Source organism: Typopeltis vanoorti, chromosome 16 (genome assembly GCF_054136105.1).
Source record: "Typopeltis vanoorti isolate ZY-2024b chromosome 16, IOZ_Tvanoo_1.0, whole genome shotgun sequence".
Classification (NCBI taxonomy): Eukaryota; Metazoa; Arthropoda; class Arachnida; order Uropygi; family Thelyphonidae; genus Typopeltis; species Typopeltis vanoorti.
Window position 1 is genome coordinate 78,394,175 of NC_143564.1, and position 23,316 is coordinate 78,417,490.

A 23,316-nucleotide genomic window follows, 5' to 3' on the forward strand; every position below is an offset into this window, starting at 1 on the left:
TGAGAAATTTATTACATAACATTATAATTCTAATCACTTATGAGTGATTTTTTATTCTACCCTTTTGATTAGAATACGCTAGTGAGACTGTATCCATTGTTCAGCTACCCTTAAAGACAATGTCCCTCTCACAATAGGATTAACTGCTATAGCAACAGCCAGCACCCCCCACTCCCTTCCAGGATGGACAAAAGTCACAAGGAATAGTCCTCTAGAGGTCAAGTCAATGAAAGTGTCACTTCTAGGAATAAGCTGCAAATATGTAAGTGCATTTTCTTGAACTTTGCACCTTAGTGAAACTTAAGTCAAACATTAATCCTCAGAGATCCCAATTTACAACCTAGGGATCCTTCTAGAAATGCACATAGAAGGTGCCCCAACCAAATGAGACTTCAGTGTGTGTGTTACAAATGTTAGCTTGAACTCCCTGAATATGTCTCAGTAACAGATGAAATATTGGCAGAATTAATATAGTTTTTAATCCTTTCTTGGTGCTCTTAATACTCCATTAAACCTCCAACATGATATCCTCTCAGCACTTAAGCTTTAGCACATAGATACTAGTTATTCATGGTGAACAGATAGTATGTAAGGCAAGACAATACAGTAAGTTAAAACTATGTTTATCTAGGCAATAAAATTGGCTGGTCCTTCTAAATAGATGTCAGGATACAAGAGCAATACCTAATTGCGTTAAACTAAAAATCAAGTTCCATTCTAAAAAAAACCTTTCCATATGTACAAATGTGCCAGTTTTGCACTACTGCAAGAACACATGGCTGTAATATGCACCAGCCTTGCCACTACCAATGGTGCAATCAGCTCATTATAATCGAAGCTCTCAGCGATCCTTAAATTTGAGCTTTAGTCCATTCTCTAGAGCATTTTAGAAGCATCCACTAAAGTATTCTTAGAAATAAGAACTAAGCATATCAAAAAGTAGAACGGTCTGTGTAATTCTAAATCCCAACAAATTCAACCTCTTCTTACCATAGTGAAGCTGTCTTCCAAAATGCCCAACAAAGATGCCATCAGTTCCTTCAGCCTCAGCCAATTTTGCCATAGTACTGAAGAAAGTTCACATGGAATATAGAATCACTTAGCATCATAAGAGCCAATAACATTAGACATGATGTTACCAACCAATATTCTTTTACGATCTTCACTTCTGAAAAGAAATATATATTCTGACCAACTTGCTGCTCTCAGAAAGTGCCAAAAGATAAAAGTATAATTATCACCAGTACTAATAAGGATAGAAGTGCCACAGTTATCCTTAACACCACTGAATACAAAAGGATAATGGATATTATTCTCCGAGACAGCTACCCACTAGATTACAATCCCACCAAAATGGAGGTTAAAAAAAAATTAAAAAGCCTACTTAAATCCAACATCACAAAAAAAAAAAAAAAAAAAACTCAAACCCTTCAGTTCTCCCTCCCCCATATATGGTTTACCTAAAATCTATAAACCCAATTTTCCACATGACTCATAATAGATGCCACCGATTCTCCATGCTACAAATTAACTCTTATCCTCTTCATTGGTCATACCACATCCTATATCTATCTATCTATCTATATATATATATAAAGATAAGCAGAAATTTGAAAAGTTTTTATGTCACGTTTTTTGTCTTACCAGCCCAGAACTTGGGGGGTAAGACAACCCCCTCCCGCCAGTGTGTGTGTGTGTGTGTGTGTGTATATAAATTCTACCCATTTTAAAACCTCTATTAAAAAAATCTAAGTTTAAACAATATAAATATATTGGTTAACTTTGACATCACCTGTTTACTAATATTGAATGACAACACTTAAAAAATGGCTTCCCTTTTGATATTTTATCTCTTTCCCTGTGCCATCAATTCTGTATATTTTTCTTATAGAAAAAAAAAAAATTACAAACAGCATACCAATATTACAGTAGATATCAACTGGTACCCTTTGTTCAGTTAGTCAATCTCACATGGAGGTGGCAGAGTTTTCTCCTGGAAACTTGGGCGTCTCAATTCATAAAACAGGCAAACCAGTTGGAAGAATACACATACACTTAGTTGTTTCAGTTGTAATTCCAAATAATCACAATCAATCTTATACAAAAAACTGATATGATCAAAATGTTGTCGATAACTCTAACCCTAGTAAATATGAAAAATATTAACAAAGAACTAAACTATTAAATCAGTTTTAATAGCTATAACTAAAGCGATTCATAAAAAAATACATAAGAATACTGTTTGGAAAATTACTCAATGTCAGATGCTCATTCATGGAAAGTAATTAGAATTACTGTAATTCCAAACATTGGTACGATCTCTAAATATGTTACTCATCATCATAGTTTATTCACAATATGATACAATGTGAAAAGGGAAAAGAGATTTATATTAGAAATTAAATATGCAAATTATGGTCTTCCAAGTCTCTCTATCTTGAGCTAACTGGTAGATGTCAGATGGATTTTACAGTTCAGAGTACTGATGGTTTCACATATGTATTGCCAAAATTGCTTGCATGGTCTTCCTCTACTGCGATTGCCATCTTCTGATTTGTACAGGATGAGGGATTCCAAAAAGGGTGAGACTTCAGGGTGTCTGAGTTGATGCCCAAGCCATTTAGTAACAATTATGTTACTAAATGAAATTATTTGGCATGCTGCCAAATATATTACAACTTCCAAAAAAACCAAAGTGGAGGAAAACTAGTTGATGCATTTAGAACAGGCTTATGAAAAAGTTTTCAAATAGCCTACAATCCTCATCTGATCACATGGTTCCTTGAATTAGAATGAAAGAATCCAACTGTGTGAGATTACTGTCCCACTGACTGGAGACCTGAATTGGCTAGTAAAAAGTTCCATGTTTGTTTTCTAGAGTAGAATTTCCAGATTAGGTAATAAATAAATAAAAATATAGAAAATTAATAAACAGTGTGAGACCACCACTCTTATCAAAGACTTAAAAGTGGCTCAAAAAAAAAGTTCAGAATTTGGTACCTAGAGCAAGATTTCTGGATTATGTAACCTTTAGGCCACCGAAAACTCATAAAAGGTAAAATCCAGGCCATGACCAAATACCAAGCAAATTTCTTACATGTCTAGAACCCATAGGAATTGAAATCATCAGAAAAATTTGTAATAAAATCTGGGAGATTTGGTCTGATGATTAAAATCCATTTTTATACAAATACACAAAAAAAGGAAATATCAATGAATGCAATAATTATAGATTATTGCATTCATTGATACTATCTCGAGCTGGTAATGGCAAAGTTCACATGCAAACAAAATTCTGCTCTATATTATTAAAGAAAGACTTAAACAATATGCAACAACTTTCTGCAGAACAGGTAGGTTTTAGAAAATTACATGGAACCAGAGATCAAATTTGCAATTTAAGGTACTTGGTTGAAAAAGGCTCAAGAATTTAATATTTCCATGGATATGTTGCTTCGTTGATTATGCCCAAAACATTTGACTGTGTCAGGTGGGAGGACCTGTGGAAAATACTAAGTCAAATGGGCATCCCAGAACATTGGACACATCTTTTAAAACACCTCTATGAGAGGCATAAGGTTGCAGTGAAGATGGATTGAAAAGCATCTCAGTGGTTCAACCAGAGTACACATGAGGATGTATACTCTCCCCTAATCTACATGGAGAATACATTATGAGAAAGGCTCTTAGCAGTTATGATAGTGGTTTCTCAGTTGGTGGCAAAAAGATAAAGAATCTTAAGTATGCTGATGACACTATTCTTATTGCCAGCAGCAAAGGAGAACTAGAGTCCCTCATTAAAAGAATTGAATGAGAAAGCCTGAAATATGGATTAAGAAGTAATCATGATAAAACAAAATACAAGGCCATAGATGAAAATAACAATTTTGCCCACAACATTGACTTCGAGAAGGTGGATGAATTCATTTACCTTGGAGCTCTAATATGCACCAAGAGTAGATGTCAACCAGAAATTAAAAGAAGAATTACCACAGCAAGGTCAGCAATAGTGCAATTGCAGAAAATATGGAAAGACAGAAACATTTCTATCCCTACTAAATCAAGACTGGTCAACAGCTTGGTGTTTTCAATTTTTATTTATGGTACTTAATCTTGGACACTCAACAAAAAAGATATGGACAAGATAAATAGCTTCAAGAAGTGATGCTGAGTCTCCTGGATTGACAAAAGGGCTAATGAAAGTATAATTAAGTTAACTAAAATTCAAGAAGTTGGTATGAGACATTGTAAATGAAAGAATTCTCAAATACTTTGGTCGCATTTCAAGTCGTGAAAATGAAAACCTGAAAAAAACTTATCATCCAGGACAAAGAAAAACAGGATGCCCAAGACCAACATGGTTGGACCAGATTAAAAAGATCACGGACTTATTTTGGAGTTGGCCACTGCTGCAAAAAAAAAAAAAAAAAAACAGAAAAAAAATGGGGAAACATTGTGGCTAGGGTACTCATGAGTCCTCAGGCATGTGGAGACCAAACAATACATACAATATAGGCCAACCATAATGTGTGATATGTTTATAGCATTTGTGCATGGAATTCACAGACAAAATACACATACATATAAAACCATTTTGTGCCTTGACTGACTATCTTGGTGTAATTCTGAATAGATCAATCATGTTATGATCTCAACAAGTAAAATTAAGAAGTTATAATTTTCATCAACTGATGAATTTATTTATTCATATGGAGTTTCTTCTCCCTTTCCCCCCCCCCCCGTCCCTATTGGGGTGAGTTGAGCCCCCTCCTGGGGGGTTAAGTATTTATGGCTGTAGATCCGTGTGTTCATGGAGCCGGTTTGCCTGCTTGAGGAATGAAAAATCCTGCTGTCCATGCCCAAGACCAATAACTTGGCTATGGCTGAGGAAGATCCTTAAGCTCCTCACGTCAGGGATGGAAATCGAACCCAGGATACTCCTTCCCCAGGCATATGGTTGCGAAGCGCATAGCCACCAGGCTAACCGCTCGGACAACTGATGAATGGGAAGTTATTAGTGGAAATGAAAAATCATACAAATATATAATTGTACATTCTTCATCTAAAGATTCATGATAATACGTAAAATTCCTTTCATTTCTGAAATACGAGTAAAACATAATGTTAATTTTACCTCTGGAACATGCAAATGCAAATGTGCTCTTTGTATGAAAGTGTTTTCTGGATGTTTTAGAAGCAGAAATGACTTTGCAAATGAATAAGCAATGTTAGCACTTTCCTTCATGACATCACCTAAATGACCAGTAAGAAAGAGAGAGCCTTCAGTTTTCTTGTCAGTATCCAAAGGTCTGTTTTGTGCTGTTTCAATATATAAAGTAGAGCCACCTAAAATAAAGTAAATAAACATTACTACAGCACATTGAAAAATATGCATTATATGCCATTAAAATGTAACTGTAAACAAATTACTTTGGAAATAGAATCCAAAATCTACATTTCTGTCTTCAAAATAACTAACAGATTTCACTTTTTTTTGTAATATAAAATTGTATTCAGAATCAAGCCATTTATTCATTTTAATGAATAAATGGTTTGACGAGTTTCTGATCCTTCACTGGATTTCACACCATTTCGCTTGGAGTACGAAAAAAACACTTGTCACAAAACACAAGGTATAAACAATGAAGAAATTGTGGAACTAATTAAAAACCAGAATGGAAAATAACAAATTGGATTTAAAGAGGACTTTGGCAAGAACACAGAAAATAAATATCAAGAAAGTGGCAAAATATTCTGGAGGTTGTTGAAGAAGCTTAGGAATGGAGGAAAGAGTGCTGTAAAAGGAGTTAGAGATGATAAAGGAGACATGAAAATGGGAGAAAAAGATATCCTTGAAGTATGGAGTAATTACTTCAAAAAATTGCTAAATGAAACAAGCAGTGATGATAGCACAGTGGTAAAAAACACTGACCATGCATACAGTCAGGAATACATATCCATACTTGAAGTAGAGAAAGCCATCAAAGGCTTGAAATGTGGAAAGGCACCAGGATTAGATGACAGTCAACCAGAAATGCTGAAGTATGGTAGTATAAAAGCATTACAGTGGCTGCACTGCATAGTTCAGATGGCCTGGACAGAGAGACGAATTCCCAATGATTGGAGTAGAGCTCTAATAGTACCCATATATAAAAAGGAAAATAAAACTGAATGTGAGAATTACAGAGGTATTTCCCTACTGAGTGTTTATGGTAAGATTTATGCCAGTATACTTGAGAAACGATTGAGAAGAATTGTGTGAAGAAAAGCTTGGTGAAGAACAAGCTGGATTCAGTCCAAATAGAGGCTGTCAGGATCAGATCTTCACTTTACGACAAATAGTGGAAAAATCATGGGAATATAACAAAGATCTGTATTTAAGATGTCGATCTGGAAAAGGCATACGACAAGGTGCCAAGAGAGAAACCATTCAATACGCTACAGTTATATGGTGTCAATGGGGCATTATATGAAGCTATACTTAGTCTTTATTTGAGTTGTAAGTCAGCAGTTAGAATTGAAGGAAGTACAGGAAGATCATTTAATGTTAATTAAACCATCTTCCTGTCAGACAAGGATGTACATTATCCCCTCTGTTTTTCATTATCTATATGGATCACATTACGAAGGAAAGTGGTATTAAACATGATATCAAAATTGGAGATGTTAATGTCAGCTCTTTGCTTTATGCGGATGATGTTATACTTCTAAATAAATCCACTACAAAGTCTGCAAGATTCCCTGACTAAATTGAATAACTGCTGTAATAAATACAGTATGAAAGTCAGTAATAAAAAGACAAAGACAATGAAAATAGGCAGAATCATTGAAAATGTCAACTGTGTTGTGAATGGAGAACCTGTGGAACAAGCAAAACATTTCAGCTACTTAGGCACGATTTTTAGTGAAGATGGTAAATTAAATATGGAAATAGAATCAACAAAGCTGGTATGGTAGGAAGTCAATTGAATAATTTCATATGGAATAAGAGAGAAATTAGTCAGAACACTAAATTAGCTGTATATAAAACAGTGTTCAAACCGGTTTTAACTTATGGAACTGAGAGCTGGGTCAGAAGTAAAACACTTGACCAAAGACTAGAGACCGCAGATATGAGAGTCCTGAGAAAGATTAGAGGCCTGAACAGATGGCATCAATGGCAATATTATATTAAAAACGAGGGTATTAGGAAAGAACTTGACATTATCAGCATCCAGAAATGCATTAGCAGAGCTAATCTCAGGTGTTATGGTCACTTAAACAGAATGGGTGAGAAAAGATTAGAAAAACAAGTGTTCTCTGCCCAGTTGGCAGGTAAACAACACAGAAGAACACCAAGATATATGGATTGATACTGTACAAAGTGCCTTAGACGATAGAAATATAAGATCTGATAATGTTGGAATCTTGACAAGTAACAGACTGATTTGGAGGAAAATTGTAGATAGGAAGTTAGTAATGATGTAAATTTTTCATGTAGTACTATCATATCCTGCACACCCCTTGAGGGTATATGGCAGGAATTTGATGATGATGAGTTGTTGACTAAAGGCAGTCTTAAAGTAATCAACTCCAACATGTTTGGTAACTTAATGTAACCATGTTTGTTAAAGTTTGGAGAGTGGAATTGCTGATGCAGACTCCAAAAATATTCTTTTATGATTGTAGCAGATTCTGTGTAGTACTGTAGTTTTTTCAACTTAATCTTGTATGTGAAGTTGTCCATTTGTGTATGAAGAAAGAGCAACATGTGATCTGGCAAGTCCAGTCTTTTTTTTTTTTTTAAATGTTGATCTACATACACAAGAGGTTGGTTGGTCAACTTATGGTATACTTTAGTACCTAGATGGGCAGACTTGCAATAATAATGATACTGCAAGTAAACAGATAATCTTGTTTGTCTATAGTAGGTTAAGTTGCAGTCACAAGTCATTTTTTAAGCTCCTGGATGAGTCAAAAAATGGAGCTGTCCTTAAGAGGACAGATGAGGGTTGCCGATTTGATATTTCATAACATGTTTACAAATCAATCAAAATATGGATTCAAAGTGTTCACTGAAATTGAAAGAACATCCAGCTGACAATGAACTAACATGGATATGAAGAATAAAATGATTCATATATTTCATCTGTATAGAAAGATAGGTTAAAAGCCCCGTGAAGAAAGCATTTAAGTAAACTTTTGGTTATTTTTTCAGATGCATCTCAGCATAAGGGATGGAAATAGGTTTGCTATAATGCAGTATGTTGTTGAATTGGGGAATAAAATATTTTATTTCTTTAACAGGAGTACAGGAAAACCTCACTTAAAGTGAATTTGATATGCATGATAATCAGTTAGTGTGACTGAGTGAAATGATACTATTTCCTGCTTTAGGCGAGTGATTAATCAGTTAACGTGATTTTTTTACATTATGCAAAATTTTTAGTCACCAATCTACAGCGAGTGGAAAAGCTGGAAGTCATTAAGAGACATGAAAGTAGCGCTAGTCATACAATGATTGTGCAAGACCTGGGATACAGCGGGTCTACAGTTCGGACTATATTAAATAAGAGCAAAGAACAAGGAAAAGTTACTACTGCTTCTTTAAGCATGAAGATCACCCAAAATAGAAGCCATTTAATGATCGAGATGGAGTGTCTTCTATAAATCTGGATTGATTGAGGTTATTACCAAAAAAGAATACCTCTTAGTATAGGGAATGTTCAGGCAAAAGCTCTCAATATTTTTACCTCATTGAAAGGGACCAAATTTCAAGAAGAATGTAAAAGCTTTACTGCGAGTATAGGATGGTTTGACCATTTTAAAAATCGAACTGGACTGCATAATGTAAGAATAACTGGGGAATCTGCTAGTGCTGATAAAGATTCTGCAGCCAAATTTCCTGAAGAATTGCAAAGGATAATTCAGGAGGGTGATTACGACAATCAACAAATATTCAACATCGATGTAATTGGTCTCTTTTCGAAGTGTATGCCAACAAAAATTTTCCCAGCTAAAACTGAAGTATCTCAACCAGGATATAAGGTATCCAAAGATCGTCTTTAGATAATGAAGATGTGAGAAACTTGCTCAATTCCCATTCAGGACAGTTAAGCAAGAATGATCTCCTTCAACTAGAAGAAAAGCGTGCATATGAAGAAGAAGATAAGGAGTGCGAACAAGAAGAGAATGTTACTACTAAGAAGGTAAAGGCAAAACAACTTGAGTTAGTTTTCAATCACACTGAGTATGCTAAGGAAATTTCGTTTGATGCTGATCCTGATATGGATCAAAGCTTTGAAGTCTGCCGAAATCTTGATAAAGCGATCGCCAGCTATCGCAAATTGCACGACAAGATGAAAAAGTTGAGCACGACTCAAACATCTTTACTTAATTTTTTTTGTAAAAAAGTAGCTCAATCGAATGTTTAGACCTTAAGTAAAAATTTAAGCAATTAATTTTTATTAACTTTGGTGATTTTATCCTCTAATATAGCTTATACTGTAATTTTTTTTTACAAAATTTATGCTAACTGATGGATGAATTATAATTATTCCTATTGTTTATTGTATTCGCTTAATGTGATTCTGCTTAGTGCGCATTAATTAATGGATTAATTAATTATTATAAACAAGGTTTTCCTGTATAGCAATTGGCTATGAAAAAATGTGGCATAAATAACTGAGTTTTGGACAAGAGCTGTGTTACCCAAACAAACAGCCCTGGTCTCTATATTTGCATTTTAAGGATACAATGTATTTATTCTTCATGTAAACAGAAAAAGAAGTAGAGCTAATGGTTAGGAAAGGGACAGGCAATTCTTGTTGTATAGTGATATTTTAGTGAATTATTAACATAATATGATTTTGGCATATTATGTCTCTTAATAGTGTGTATTCCATATTCTTTTGGTCAGTCTTCCTGTTTTGCAGGATGAAAAACCGAAGTTTCTGGGAGTAAAAGCTGTACCCACCACCACCACTGCCATATGAAACTGGCTAACTTATTTTCAAATGAAAAGCCCTTATAAAAGTTCTTCACTTCCTAGAGGGAATCCAAGTCATCCAATTAAAGGGATATCCAATACAAGTGAACCAGCTGTTAAAATGTAACAAATGTGTCTATGACATATGGTTATATAGCAAACATATGATTCATCTACACACCCAGAGATCCCAAGGTTGAAGTAATGCAGAAGTCATATTTCCATATACGAGCAGCCAAAAGATGTCACATCTTATTATTAAAATACTCTGGATTAGAGAGATGTTGGACGTTTGAGATAGCTCTTTGGGCAACCTTGGGATCAATTCTGGGTCTGGCTCCCGTTGATGAGATCTCAATAAAGGTCAAAACCGGTCTGGGTAGTGACACCTCCCATAATGCACAGCATTATATATGTCCATAAGGATATGTGCTTTGCATTATGGAATACTAAGGCAAGTGATGTGAGGTCATTAGCTTCTATATACGAGTTGCCCAGTCCTGAAATTACTTCAGGCAAAAACTTTGTTTGCTTATGTTTGGATAAAGGATTAAACGAATATAATTTCTTGGCATCTTTAATTGATATCAACTTATCAGATATCATTATTAATACCCCCACCCTCTCCTATCTGTTCTGTCCTTAAAAATACTATACCTTTTACACTCAATCCTGGTTCCAACATCTGCTCCCAATAATCAGGTCTAATGCCAGCAATCTTAGACCACAACATATTCACCAAAGCAACAAACTGAACTCAACTCCTACATTCCTATCACATCTTTCCTTAAATTCATTCACTGATGAAACACTCACAACCATCTCTGGCAACTCATTTCATCCACTACTACACTCCAAGTGAAAACTCTAGTCCTAACAGACTTGCTAATCTGTTTGCCCATACAGCTAGTCTATTTAAGTCTTCCTGCAGGATCTCTGCATCGCCTTCATTTACCACTGCTCTTCCTAGTTTTGCATCTTCAGTAAACAACTAAATTCATGTCAAATAATTTCTTATATCAGTGATGTACAAAGAGGACCACTAGCATTCCCCTGGACTCAACTCCTTCATAAACCACTTTTTGATATCCTTCCATCAGTCATGCTCTAATCCAAATCAACAGATTCATATCCATCCCAATTTACTCCAATCTATACAACAGATGCCTGTCAAATGTCTTTGCAAAGTCTAGCAATACCAATGAGTAGCCATTTTTGCTTACTCAACTCCACTGTCATTTTATTATAAAATGACAATGGAGTAAGCACATTTCTAAGGCAAGACCTACCCTTCACAAAACCATGTTGTCCCTTATAGAATATCATATCTTTCACCAATTTGTACAATACCACTCTAGAGATGGTGATTAGGCTATAATTTGCTACTTCTGTCTTGGAGCCTATTAGTAGTACTATTTTGCATTCTTTCCATTCTGTTTGCACATTCCCAGTACCGAGGGTTGAATTAAACAGCTTGTTCAGAGGAGCTTGTAATTCCCCTGCACAATTCATAACACATGGGCTGATATTCCATCAAATCCCATAACTGCATTTGCATTGAAGTTCTGAAATATTTTAGGCAGCTTTTATTTCTTCAATCTCTATTCTCCCATCAGTTAATGTCAGCTGGTATTGCAACATCACCACCAAGATGGTATGCCCTTGCAAAATGCTCACTCAATAATTCAACTATTTGGTTTGCTTCTACTACCTTCCCATCATCAGCACATTTTAAAGTCATCTTTCCATAGCCATTCCTGTTTTTACTTGCACACAGCAAAATAACTCGGATTTCTTTCAGTCTCATCAGATAGTTTTCTCTCATAATTTGCTTTGGCCTTCCTTGCCATACAGGTAACTCTTCTTGTCTGTGCTCATGGGCATGCTAATCACCTTTTTCTTTATATTCTATCCACAACTTTTTCTTTCTCTGCAACTCCTGCTTAATGAAGCTATTCACCCAAGTCCTACCTGATTTATCCCGACTCTGGGTGTAGAGTCTGCTACTGCTTTCTTCAAACACCCTTTGGCCACCCTCCCATGCACCACCACCATTTTCCACTCCAAATTCTTATGTTATGCCACTGCCAAAAACTAACGTTTCAGCTTGTCATAATCATTTGCTTTGAAATATACATTCCACATATCTCTTCTTAGCAGAAAATTCTGCATTTTTGGCAATCACCCAAGTAAAGACTACATGATCACTTTCCCCAAGCAGAGGCAATATACTTAGATTGGTTACTGTTAAGGTTTCTGATGCCATGACCAGATCCAGAAGCCTCAAATCCTGTCCCCCTCTCCAATACATGCTACCTCAGGTAATTATCTCTCAGCAGCAGTATAAATTCCATTTCCTTCTCTCCCTGTGACCATTCTTCGTCCTAATTTATTTCCCCCATAATAATTACTTGACCTGCTACTCACCATGCTAATTTTCCAATACATGTTGTCTACATTCTTCTTACACTCCTGGATTAGCAGCAACCAAGTACAAATTTTGTTCTGTTGGCCTCTATTTCACATCAGATAGCCTCAAATGAACTACCCTGTACATCCTTGCCTTGATGTACTCTACTATTTTTGTCTTCAATTCCTCTGCTATGATTATTAAAACTCTTCTTTCCCATTCTGTACCTTTTGTCCTCTCTGAAGGTGCTATATCCTTTTGCATTCTAATCCTAGAACTTTATCATCCTCAGTCAATCAAGCCTCACTAATGCCTATAACTTTTGGCCAAGTTGAGCTAACCAATGCTAAAAACTCCTAATCCTTATTTTGAATACTTTAGACATTAGTATACATAAACTGCATCATCATTATGCAGTCAACCTCCCTTACATCTTGTGCTGCTTAGTCCACTAAAGTTAAGAACCTGGAGTGCTACATTTAGCATCATGTGATCACTCTCCCACTTATTAACCCTCTAGGTTGCTGGACCCATGCTCACTTACATCTCCTTAAACATTCTAGTTTCCATGACTCTGCACACACTCTCACTGAACAACACTTTCTGAAGATGACTCCTGATCCTAAATCCAATCAAATGCAAGCTATCCACTTTATATTCTTATCAATGAATCACTATACAAAATGTGATCCCTATTCTCATGCTTTTGCTCTTTTATACTCTGCTTCCTCTCCCCTTGCACATCCCCCCTCCTTCTTTTGTTTCTGTGTCATATCATCTGCCAGTCATTTCTCTAACCACTCAATCTCATGTTTTGTTTTGTGGAGAACTCCACATAAGTGCACTATCTTTTCCATTATCATCTGGTTATTTTCTTCATTGTCACTGCTTTATTCATACTCATACGGCTTGTAATACCAATTCTTCAAATGCCCATTTTGTCTTTGAACTCACTGCTATCATTCTTCTTACTCTCATCACATTTCTGGCATTTGCTCACAAAATATTTAGAACAAACATTCTCCAGTTTAGTTCTCGTTCTACAAATCTCTCATTCTACGAAGTGCATACATTTCACACATGCTGCAGCAAACAAAATCGCCTGCTATTGTTTTGCACTCTGGTGCCACAATACAGTGTACAATAAAACAAAAATAAGAACTTTGAAACCACAAAATTAAGCACACTATTCTTATAATTAATCAAGCAAACACACTTAAATATAATCATGCAAAAAGAATGAGTTAATTATTGTTAAATACTTCCAAAAAGAACTTATCTTTTGGCACCAAAAATCACCACGTGTAGTATCTTCCACCATACTGAATTTGTGTACAAACATAGCAAGTTACCACTGGCTTTTTTATGCTTACATCTACAGTCTGCTTGACCCAGTTGGGCAACTTTCTCTTCCTAGATACATTCCAAAAGTCCAAACTCAAAGCATACATTTCCACCCCTTCACCAAATACCTAACCATGCACAATGACATTGAAATCATTATCATGTTTACATATCATTAGCTGAAGTGACACAATTATTCTCACCATTCCTCCCATGATCCATGGTGATCTAGTTTACCCTGACTTGCTGAATTAGTCACTTTCCAATAAATAATTTCCCCAGGCTTCTTATGCAAAATTGATTCAAATGCAGGGATCTTATAAAAGTCTTTTCTACCATCAGACACTCTCCACACATTAGCAATTATAGTCCTCCTTCTTAACCAAGTACCTCAGAAATAAACAGTGACTCCACTGGCAAGCAAAAATTTCATGATCAAATCACTGTACAATATTACTTCTTTCTTAGATTCTAAGTGGGTTACCTTGTTGTTATTATTATTAATCTTAACAACTTGACTGCTTTCCTGCCTCTTCTTATTTTAATTATTTTTCTTATCCTGTCTAAGTTTCTTTAAACATTTCTTGACTTTTTTTAATTCTCTGGTTGATTGCCTAATAATTTGCTTTAATCAGGATCTTTCAAATGTCAAGTTATTCTCACTTATATTGTCAATATTTATGCTGACAATATAAGTGAGAATAACTTTGTTCAATGTTATGGAACAAAGTTTCTCTTGCTGGCACCTACATTAACTTATGCTTTTTGACACTGCTTTGTTCTGATGATTTTTGGCACCATTTTAAAGACTATCTTAAACTAACAACTTTTCTATGATTAAATTGAACACAGATTTGGAGATCCCTGAGAAATATTTTGAGCAGTGGCACTTAAAGCCAAACCCTACCAAAAGTGTCCACACACCTTTCCATCTTAACAAAAAAGGAGGCAAACCACCAACTCAATTCAATTTTCTATGGTAGCCCAGTCAAGCATGATCCTCATCTGCAATACCCAAGGAGTGAACCTGGATAGAAGTCTGACCTAAAAAAATCACATTTATAAAGTCAAAAACAAAATAACAATGAGAAACAACATCATCACAAGACTAAGTTGAACTAGCTGGAGTTACAGAGCCGAGGTACATAGGATCTTGGGCCTGGCCCTTGTTTACTCTACTGCAGAGAACTGTGCACCAGTCTGGGAAAGAAATGCTCACACAAGCAATTATTAACTCCCAAATGAACATAACCATGGGCATGATTAGTGGGACCTTGCAACCTACTCCTCTGCTATACTACTAGTGCTTTCTGAATATACGAATAAGACAGGATTCACTAAAAGAACTGGAGTAAATCACAAATAATTCATTACTGCCTCTTCACCCAACTCTTATAAATCCTCCTAGAACCCAGCTGAACTCAAGGTATCCATTTTGGGACATAACCAGAGCCTTTTCTGGTCCAGCACCTTGAACTCATGAAATGTGGAACCAACAATGGATATGATTTTGCCAACAAATGGCTCTCTTATAAAAGACCTCTGCAGCCACCAGCCCCAGCTTCATCCTTCCTAGAAGACTATGGACAACTATCAGCAGAACCAGGACAGATGTGACTACCTCCTAAGCAAATGGAATATGGCAAACAGCCCATACTGTAACTGCACTATATCCGACAGACTATCAAACATATCATCAGTGACCATCCCCTTCACCGTTTCCATGGCAAATTGCAGGAGATACATGAAGTGTCAAAGGCAGCTCTAGAGTGCTCTCAATATTGGACATAGAACTATAGCTGAACTCTGCCATAAGAATACCTATGATTAAATTACTAAATGCACTAAATAACAATATGTTCATAATTTATCAATTAATCATAAAAAAAACACTCAATAAATTAAAAAAAAAATTACCTACAGGAAAAGTCTTACAAAAGAGTGTAGCAAATAAGAAGAAAAATGACTATGGTAGAATGATTTTAAACAATGCTTGTGGTAAGAAGGTGACTGAACCAAACGAAATAGTTGAGTTGCTGAGTGATCATTTTGCAAAGGTGTATCATCCAGGTGGTGACCTTTACAGTTGCTGATGCTATAGAGACACATATCAGAATTGAAGTAGATGAATAGGAGGTATTCAGCATATTAAAAAATATGAATGTGAACAGAGCAGCAGGATTGGATGGCATATCAGCCAGTGTACTACGTGAATGTGCAAGAGAATTGGCATTTCTTCTCATAAAGTTGTTCAATCTAAGTCTCATCTCTGGCAGGGTTCCAAGGGAGTGGAAAGAGAGCAAGATAGTACCATTGCACAAAGATGACTCCAAGACAGAGGTAGCAAACTACAGACTAATTAATATATCAGGAGTGGTTGTTAAGGTATTGGAAAAGTTGGTGAAAGGTAAAATACAACAGTGGGTGGATAGGGATGCGATACTCTATAGTGGGCATCACGGCTTTGTAAAGGGTAGGTCCTATCTTAGTAACTTATTCACATTTTATAATAAAGTTACATCAGAATTGGATAAAAGTAACTACACCATGATACTCCTCGACTTTGCCAGGCATTTGACAGAAAATGGAAAACTATTACAATAACTGGAAAGGATGAGAATGGTAATGAGGCTAGTAACATGGATAGCGGGATGGCTGATGAACAGACACCAGAGAGAAGTATATGGTTGGGTGGAGTCTGGGAAATGATGGTGACTAGTCGAGTACCTTAGAATTTGGTACTAGGGCCAGTACTCTTTAATTTGTATAATAATGACATAGGGAAAGATTTACGAGGGGATATTAATTTGTTTGCTGATGATGCAAACCTAGGGAGAGCAATAGTTGATAAAGATGATTTGGAAGGGAAGCTTAGTGAAGAACATGCTGGATTCAGTCCAAATAGAGGCTGTCAGGATCAGACTTTCGCTTTACGACAAATAGTGGAGAAATCATGGGAATATAACAAAGATCTGTATTTAAGTTTTGTCAATTTGGAAAAGGCATATGACAAGGTGCCAAGAGAGAAGCTATTCAATATGCTACAGTTATATGGTGTCAATGGGGCATTATATCAAGCAATACTTAGTCTTTATTTGAGTTGTAAGTCATCAGTTAGAATTGAAGGAAGTACAGGAAGATGGTTTAATGTTAAATCTGGTGTGAGACAAGGATGTACATTATTCCCTTCTGTTATTCATTATCTATATGGATCACATTATGAAGGAAAATGGTATTAAACATGATATCACAATTGGAGATGTTAATGTCAGCTCTTTGCTTTATGTGGATGATGTTATACTTCTAAATAAATCCACTACAGGTCTGCAAGATTCTCTGACTAAATTGAATAACTGTTGTAATAGATATGGTATGAAGGTCAGCAATAAAAAGACAAAGACAATGAAAATAGGCAGAATCATTGAAAATGTCAACTGTGTTGTGAATGGAGAACCTGTGGAACAAGTAAAACATTTCAGCTACTTAGGCACGATTTTTAGTGAAGATGGTAAATTAAATATAGAAATAGACATCAGAATCAACAAAGCTGGTATGGTAGGAAGTCAAGTGAATAAACTCATATGGAATAAGAGAGAAATTAGTCGGAACACTAAATTGGCTGTATACAAGATAGTGTTCAAACCAATTTTAACTTATGGATCTGAGAACTGGGTCAGAAGTAAAACACTTGACCCACAAAGACTAGAGACCACAGATATGAGAGTCCTGAGAAAGATTAGAGGCGTGAACAGATGGCATCAATGGCAATATCATATTAAAAATGAGGATATTAGGAAACAACTTGACATTATCAGCATCCAGAAATGCGTTAGCAGAGCTAATCTCAGGTGGTATGGTCACTTAAACAGAATGGGAAAGGAAAGATTAGCAAAACAAGTGTTCTCTGCCAGGTTGACAGGAAAATGACCCAGAGGAAGACTAAGATATAGGTGGATTGATACGGTACAAAATGCCTTAGACAACAGAAATATAAAATCTGATAACGTTGGAGTCTTGACAAGTAACAGACTGATTTGGAGGAAAATTGTAGATAGGAAGTTAGTAATGATGTAAATTTTTCATGTAGTACTATCATATCCTGTACACCCCTTGAGGGTACATGGCAGAAATTTGATGAAGATGATGATGATAATTGATGGTATTGGTTTGCAGGAAATTGATGAGGCTAGGAACTTGGGAATAATGGTGGACAAAGAGCTGAATTTCAGAGAGCACATTGCAAATGTTGGTAAAATAGTTCAACAAATTACTTGGATGTTGAAAAACACACTAACAAGTAAAGATAAGGAAGTTATTATTCCTCTTTATAAGGCTATGATTCGGCCATATCCTGACTACTGTGCACAGATTTGGTTACCTGGATTTCTTGGGGACCAGGAGGTGGTCGAAAAGATTCAGAGACAAGTGACCTAGATGGTGACAGGTCTGTGGAATACTCCCTACAAGGATAGGTTGAAACTTTAGTTGATAAGCGGAAAATGTGGGGGGGGGGGGGCATGATAGAAACTTTTAAGATATTAACGTGGTTTTATAAAATTGAAGCAAGCAAAATTTTTTAATATATAACAGTCAGAGAACCAGTGGCCATCCATGGAAGTTGTGTAAAAGTGTGGTTAGTAGAGTTGTGCAGTACCAGATTTTTTGTGTGGAGAGTGGTGAGTGAGTGAAATGGATTACAAGAATTGAGTTGTGAGTTCCCTAACAGTAAATGGATTTAAGGAGAGCTATGTCGGCCTGCTTGGCCGAGCGGATAGTGTATCCACTCGGCAGCCAAAAGACTGTGGTTCGAATCCTGCTGTGGGCATGGATGCTTGTGATTGTCTGTGAAAATACTAATGGTGGTGGGTTGTAGATGGTGTTGGTGTAGATGACGGATTGAGTGGTGGAGACAGAGAGGTGTAGAGTAGGTGCCCTAACTCGATGAGTCTTTTTTTTTGCACTCCCTGGAGGGATCATGTAATAAGAATAATGATAGGATTTGTGTGTATGATGGTTGATTTGAGTCTCTCATGATGAGTCTCCAGACTCCATGGAGATGCCGTAAATAATAAATAATAATTTTACTTATCTTACTTTTTAATTTTTTAAATAAATAATTTAGCTTACTTATCTCAAAACAGTACTTGATTCTGTTCAATCACACTGAAGAAAGGATATAAACAAAGAGGACTGATGTATAAGATATATATATATATATATATATATATATATATATATAAGTTCTGCACATTATGCATAACAGACTGTAAATTTTCTTTTCCTTCATTATATAGTTGAACATGTCCATATCTTTTGAAGATCTTGCTCTACTTTCAAAATGATCAAATTTAATAATTTTTGGAACAAAGATGAACAGCTAGTATCAAAGAATGTTTTGTGACATATAGAATTATTCAGAATTTTCTTTAGATTTATTCCTTTAACAAGGTCAGATGCAAGCATAATGTATATACATTTTTAAAAATTTTTTTTAATAACACATCAATTTCTACATAAATGCACACTATATATAAATAACAATACTCACCCATAGCAGTCCAAGCTAATCCCATAACAACACCAGGAGGTGTTTCTTCATATAAGCGATCATGAGTAAAAAGTGGTTTACCAACAAAATCATTTAAAACACTTTCTGTCACTTCCACTGCTTTGCAATCACTGTTTACTATATCATAAGCAGCCTTCCTCAAAATCTAAAAGTACAGAAAATGAATCAACTTCTTTTGTCTAATTCCAACGGAATTTTTATAATTCAATGTGAGAACTCGAAGAGAATAAGAGATAAAAAAAAAAAAATAACCTTTTCTATATGTTTTTGAAGGTTTCTCACTCCACTTTCACGACAGTAAGATTTAATAAGCCTTTGAAGTGCATCCTGTGTTATCGTTACTTGTTCAGGCTTGATACCTGTCAAAACTTGAGCTTGTGGAATTAAATATTGCTGTAAATGGAGAAAAATATCCAAAAACATTTATTAATAACATCAAAACTAACAAATCAATATTTAGAACAAGTGATATAAAAAAAAATAGCTGTTCAATATTTTATATTCTGGTCTTTATGACAAATCAGAATATATTCAAATTTAGGTCAAAGTGATATCAACCATTTGTTTGTTTGTTTTTTGTTTTAAATTAATGACTCATTACTAAAAACTCATTTCTTGTATGAAGGGAAAAAAGAATGGAGAACAAAGATAAATGATCAGGGTATAATAAAAAATAAAACATATATATATATATACACATATATACACAGAATCCTTTCAATGTAATGCTCTGAGATATATAAAATATATCTCAGAGCATTACATTACAGTCAGAAATTGCCATCATTAGTATGTTTTTTTTTTTTTTTTTTGTGTGTGTGTGTATGTGTGTGTGTGTGGGGATGGGGAAAATCTTACCATGGGAAGTTTGATAAGAATTTGGTTATAAAGCCAACTTTCCATGCCTTGTAGTGACTGCCAGAGTGGCAAATTTAAAACTGATTATTTAAATTTCTTAAAATTTTTGATAACTGTGATTTTTACTTTTTTTGCTTCATTCTTTTTCTTTGAAGATATTCTAATATATGCATAAGACACACCATCAAAATTTTAATTTAAACATTCTTCCCCATCCTGTCGGGGGAGGGGGGAATCAGAACTTTCATACACTTCATTCTTTACACATTTTGATGAAATACAGAAACAGCTGTTTTTTGTGTGGGAGGGGTAAAAACTGAGGTTTTCAAGAATAAAAACTCTGCTACATGCCATCATTATATGAAAATGGCCAGATCCCCTTCAGTTCTGAAACCCCCATAAATGATCCTAGCATCCCTGAATGTGATACAAGGATCTAAAAAAGAGGTGGGGAAATGTCATCTGTAAATTTTCAAAATTTAAATATAATAAAGGCCAAGGACAAGTAAAATTAATTTAATCACTTGAAAAAATTCGAGAAGTGCGAAAACAGAAATCATGAAGTATATCTACATTTCAAACCTAAATGACAAGGTTAGATACATTCTAAAAAAAAAAAAAAGTTAAACGACAATAACAAATAAAAGGGACAACAAAGAACATGTTGATAAGCACTTACCTAGATAACAATTCACCAAACACAAAACATGTCAAGTACTTCACAAACCCAAGAATTATAACAAATTCATGAAAGAGTGCCAAAGATTAATAAAAGGTAACATTTCTCTCTCTCTCTCTCCCTCTAAATTTAACAAACCATACTAAAACAGTATTTATAATGCACTTCACATATGTTCAAAAATGAACATCAGTCAATAATGATAAAAGGAAGAAAATATAGAAATAAATTAAATAGAAATAAGGGATATTAAAGATCTATCTTTATTTTATAAATGAATAAATATAGAAATTTTGAGACTTTCAAACACTTGACCAGAAAGCTTATGAGAATGCAATCCTTGACATTGGAGTTGCCTCTTTTTTATTTTTACTTTTTTTTTTTTTTACTAAATAGCTTAAGGAAATTACAACGTATACTACGATATACATTAAAATAAATTTTAATACACGTCCAATATTTCGGAAAAGTCATGTTGCCATTTTCACAGGAACTTAAAAGCAAGACACGTGCACTCAAGCACAACAAACAGTAAATGAGGACGAAGCAGGAAGCTATTCTTTCTCCTAAAAGTCCTGATGGTGTCACCTAGCGGGCAATGTTGGTATTCTTGGGCAATTGGGCTGAAGGTCTTCTGATGTAGGTTTCCCAAATTTGGGGCAGTCTCATGCACCCAAATTTGTTGAAGTTTGGATTGTTTCTTAGGGCTGAGGCCGATTCCATGAAAAGCCTTTCATATTTGAATTTACTACGGTGTATTATCGTGGCTTTCTTCCACTGTATTCTATGGCAGGTATCCAGCGCATGGTCTGCAAGACCAGAGTGGCTGTATTGGTGAAACAGTATGTAATCCTTGTGTTCTGAAATTCTAATATTAGCTGTCCTGCCTGTTTGGCCAAAGTAGGACAGCTTACAGCTGCAAGGGACCTGGTATACACCAGGCAGGTCTGGGGGGGGGGGCTTTAGTTTTTTCGAGGTGCCTCTGATATAGGGTATGGTGATGGATTTAGAGTAATCCTTGTTGTGTGTGTGTGTGTGGGGGGGGGGGGGGTTGTGGTTTATTGGTTTCAATATTTTTTGGATTTTTTTTTTTTTGGGGGGGGGGGGGGGTAGCCATTGGCTGAGAAAGTGTTGAGAATGTGGTTTAGTTCTGTGGTTAGGGCATTGTCATCTGAACAGATAAACGGAGTTGCCTTAGCCTGCACTGTTGTTATATTAAATTGTGAATGAAAGTATTTTGTAAATTATAATACTTCATTCATATTTAACATAATCCTACATGTCATAAGCAAGACTTGTAAATATTATTTGTTGTTAGTCTCTTGCTTATAATGTGTTATTCATATAGTTGCCTTATCCGCGCGATTAGCCTAGTGGCTTTGCGCTTCACAACCATATGCCTGGGGAAGGCGTGTCCCAGGTTCGATTCCCCCCCCCCCCACCCCCCCCCCCCCCCACCCCCCCCCCCCCCCACCCCCCCCCCCCCCCACCCCCCCCCCCCCCCACCCCCCCCCCCCCCCACCCCCCCCCCCCCCCACCCCCCCCCCCCCCCACCCCCCCCCCCCCCCACCCCCCCCCCCCCCCACCCCCCCCCCCCCCCACCCCCCCCCCCCCCCACCCCCCCCCCCCCCCACCCCCCCCCCCCCCCACCCCCCCCCCCCCCCACCCCCCCCCCCCCCCACCCCCCCCCCCCCCCACCCCCCCCCCCCCCCACCCCCCCCCCCCCCCACCCCCCCCCCCCCCCACCCCCCCCCCCCCCCACCCCCCCCCCCCCCCACCCCCCCCCCCCCCCACCCCCCCCCCCCCCCACCCCCCCCCCCCCCCACCCCCCCCCCCCCCCACCCCCCCCCCCCCCCACCCCCCCCCCCCCCCACCCCCCCCCCCCCCCACCCCCCCCCCCCCCCACCCCCCCCCCCCCCCACCCCCCATCCCATAATGTAAAACACATCTCCTAGGAGATGTATGATGTTATACATTATGGTGGAAGGTCACTACCCAGACCAGTTTCGACCTTTATCAGTGAGTAGGTAGACCTAGATAATACTGAGATTATAGCGAAGAGAACTTATATACTTTGCTATACGAGTTGTCAAAATGGTGCACCAATAAATTACTTAAATAAAGAGCAAATAGGCCCCAGTTCGGCGATGCAAAATTATTCAAATTAAGGGGACACCAAATCCCACACCATTTCAAAGCCGAACAAGAAACTCAAAGACAGAAATCGAAGAGCCTCATGCCGAATACGGCAAACCACAAAAGTTTCGGCAGATTGTAGTGTAAGCCAAAACACATGATTCAACACCACAGCAACTTGTTGCAAAGGTGGGTAAAGTTCTGATCACCACTCCCAGCACTTCCCATAATGTAAAACACATCTCCTAGGAGATGTATGATGTTATACATTATGGTGGAAGGTCACTACCCAGACCGGTTTTGACCTTTATTGAGGTCTCATCGGTGTAAAACCCATAATGTAAAACACATCT

General features: G+C 36.8%; 1 protein-coding gene across 1 annotated transcript in view; it reads right to left on the minus strand.

Moving 5' to 3' along the window:
• The window catches only part of Lon (lon protease homolog, mitochondrial), a 319,254-nt gene that overhangs the window by 30,979 nt on the left and 264,959 nt on the right, over positions 1-23,316 (minus strand). Inside the window, exons 17-19 of the mRNA XM_090406689.1 lie at positions 19,543-19,683; positions 19,270-19,435; positions 5,135-5,346 (exon numbers count right to left, since the gene is read on the minus strand). Of these exons, the coding sequence (XP_090262815.1) occupies positions 5,135-5,346; positions 19,270-19,435; positions 19,543-19,683 (519 nt within the window). The remainder of the gene's footprint in view (positions 1-5,134; positions 5,347-19,269; positions 19,436-19,542; positions 19,684-23,316) is intronic.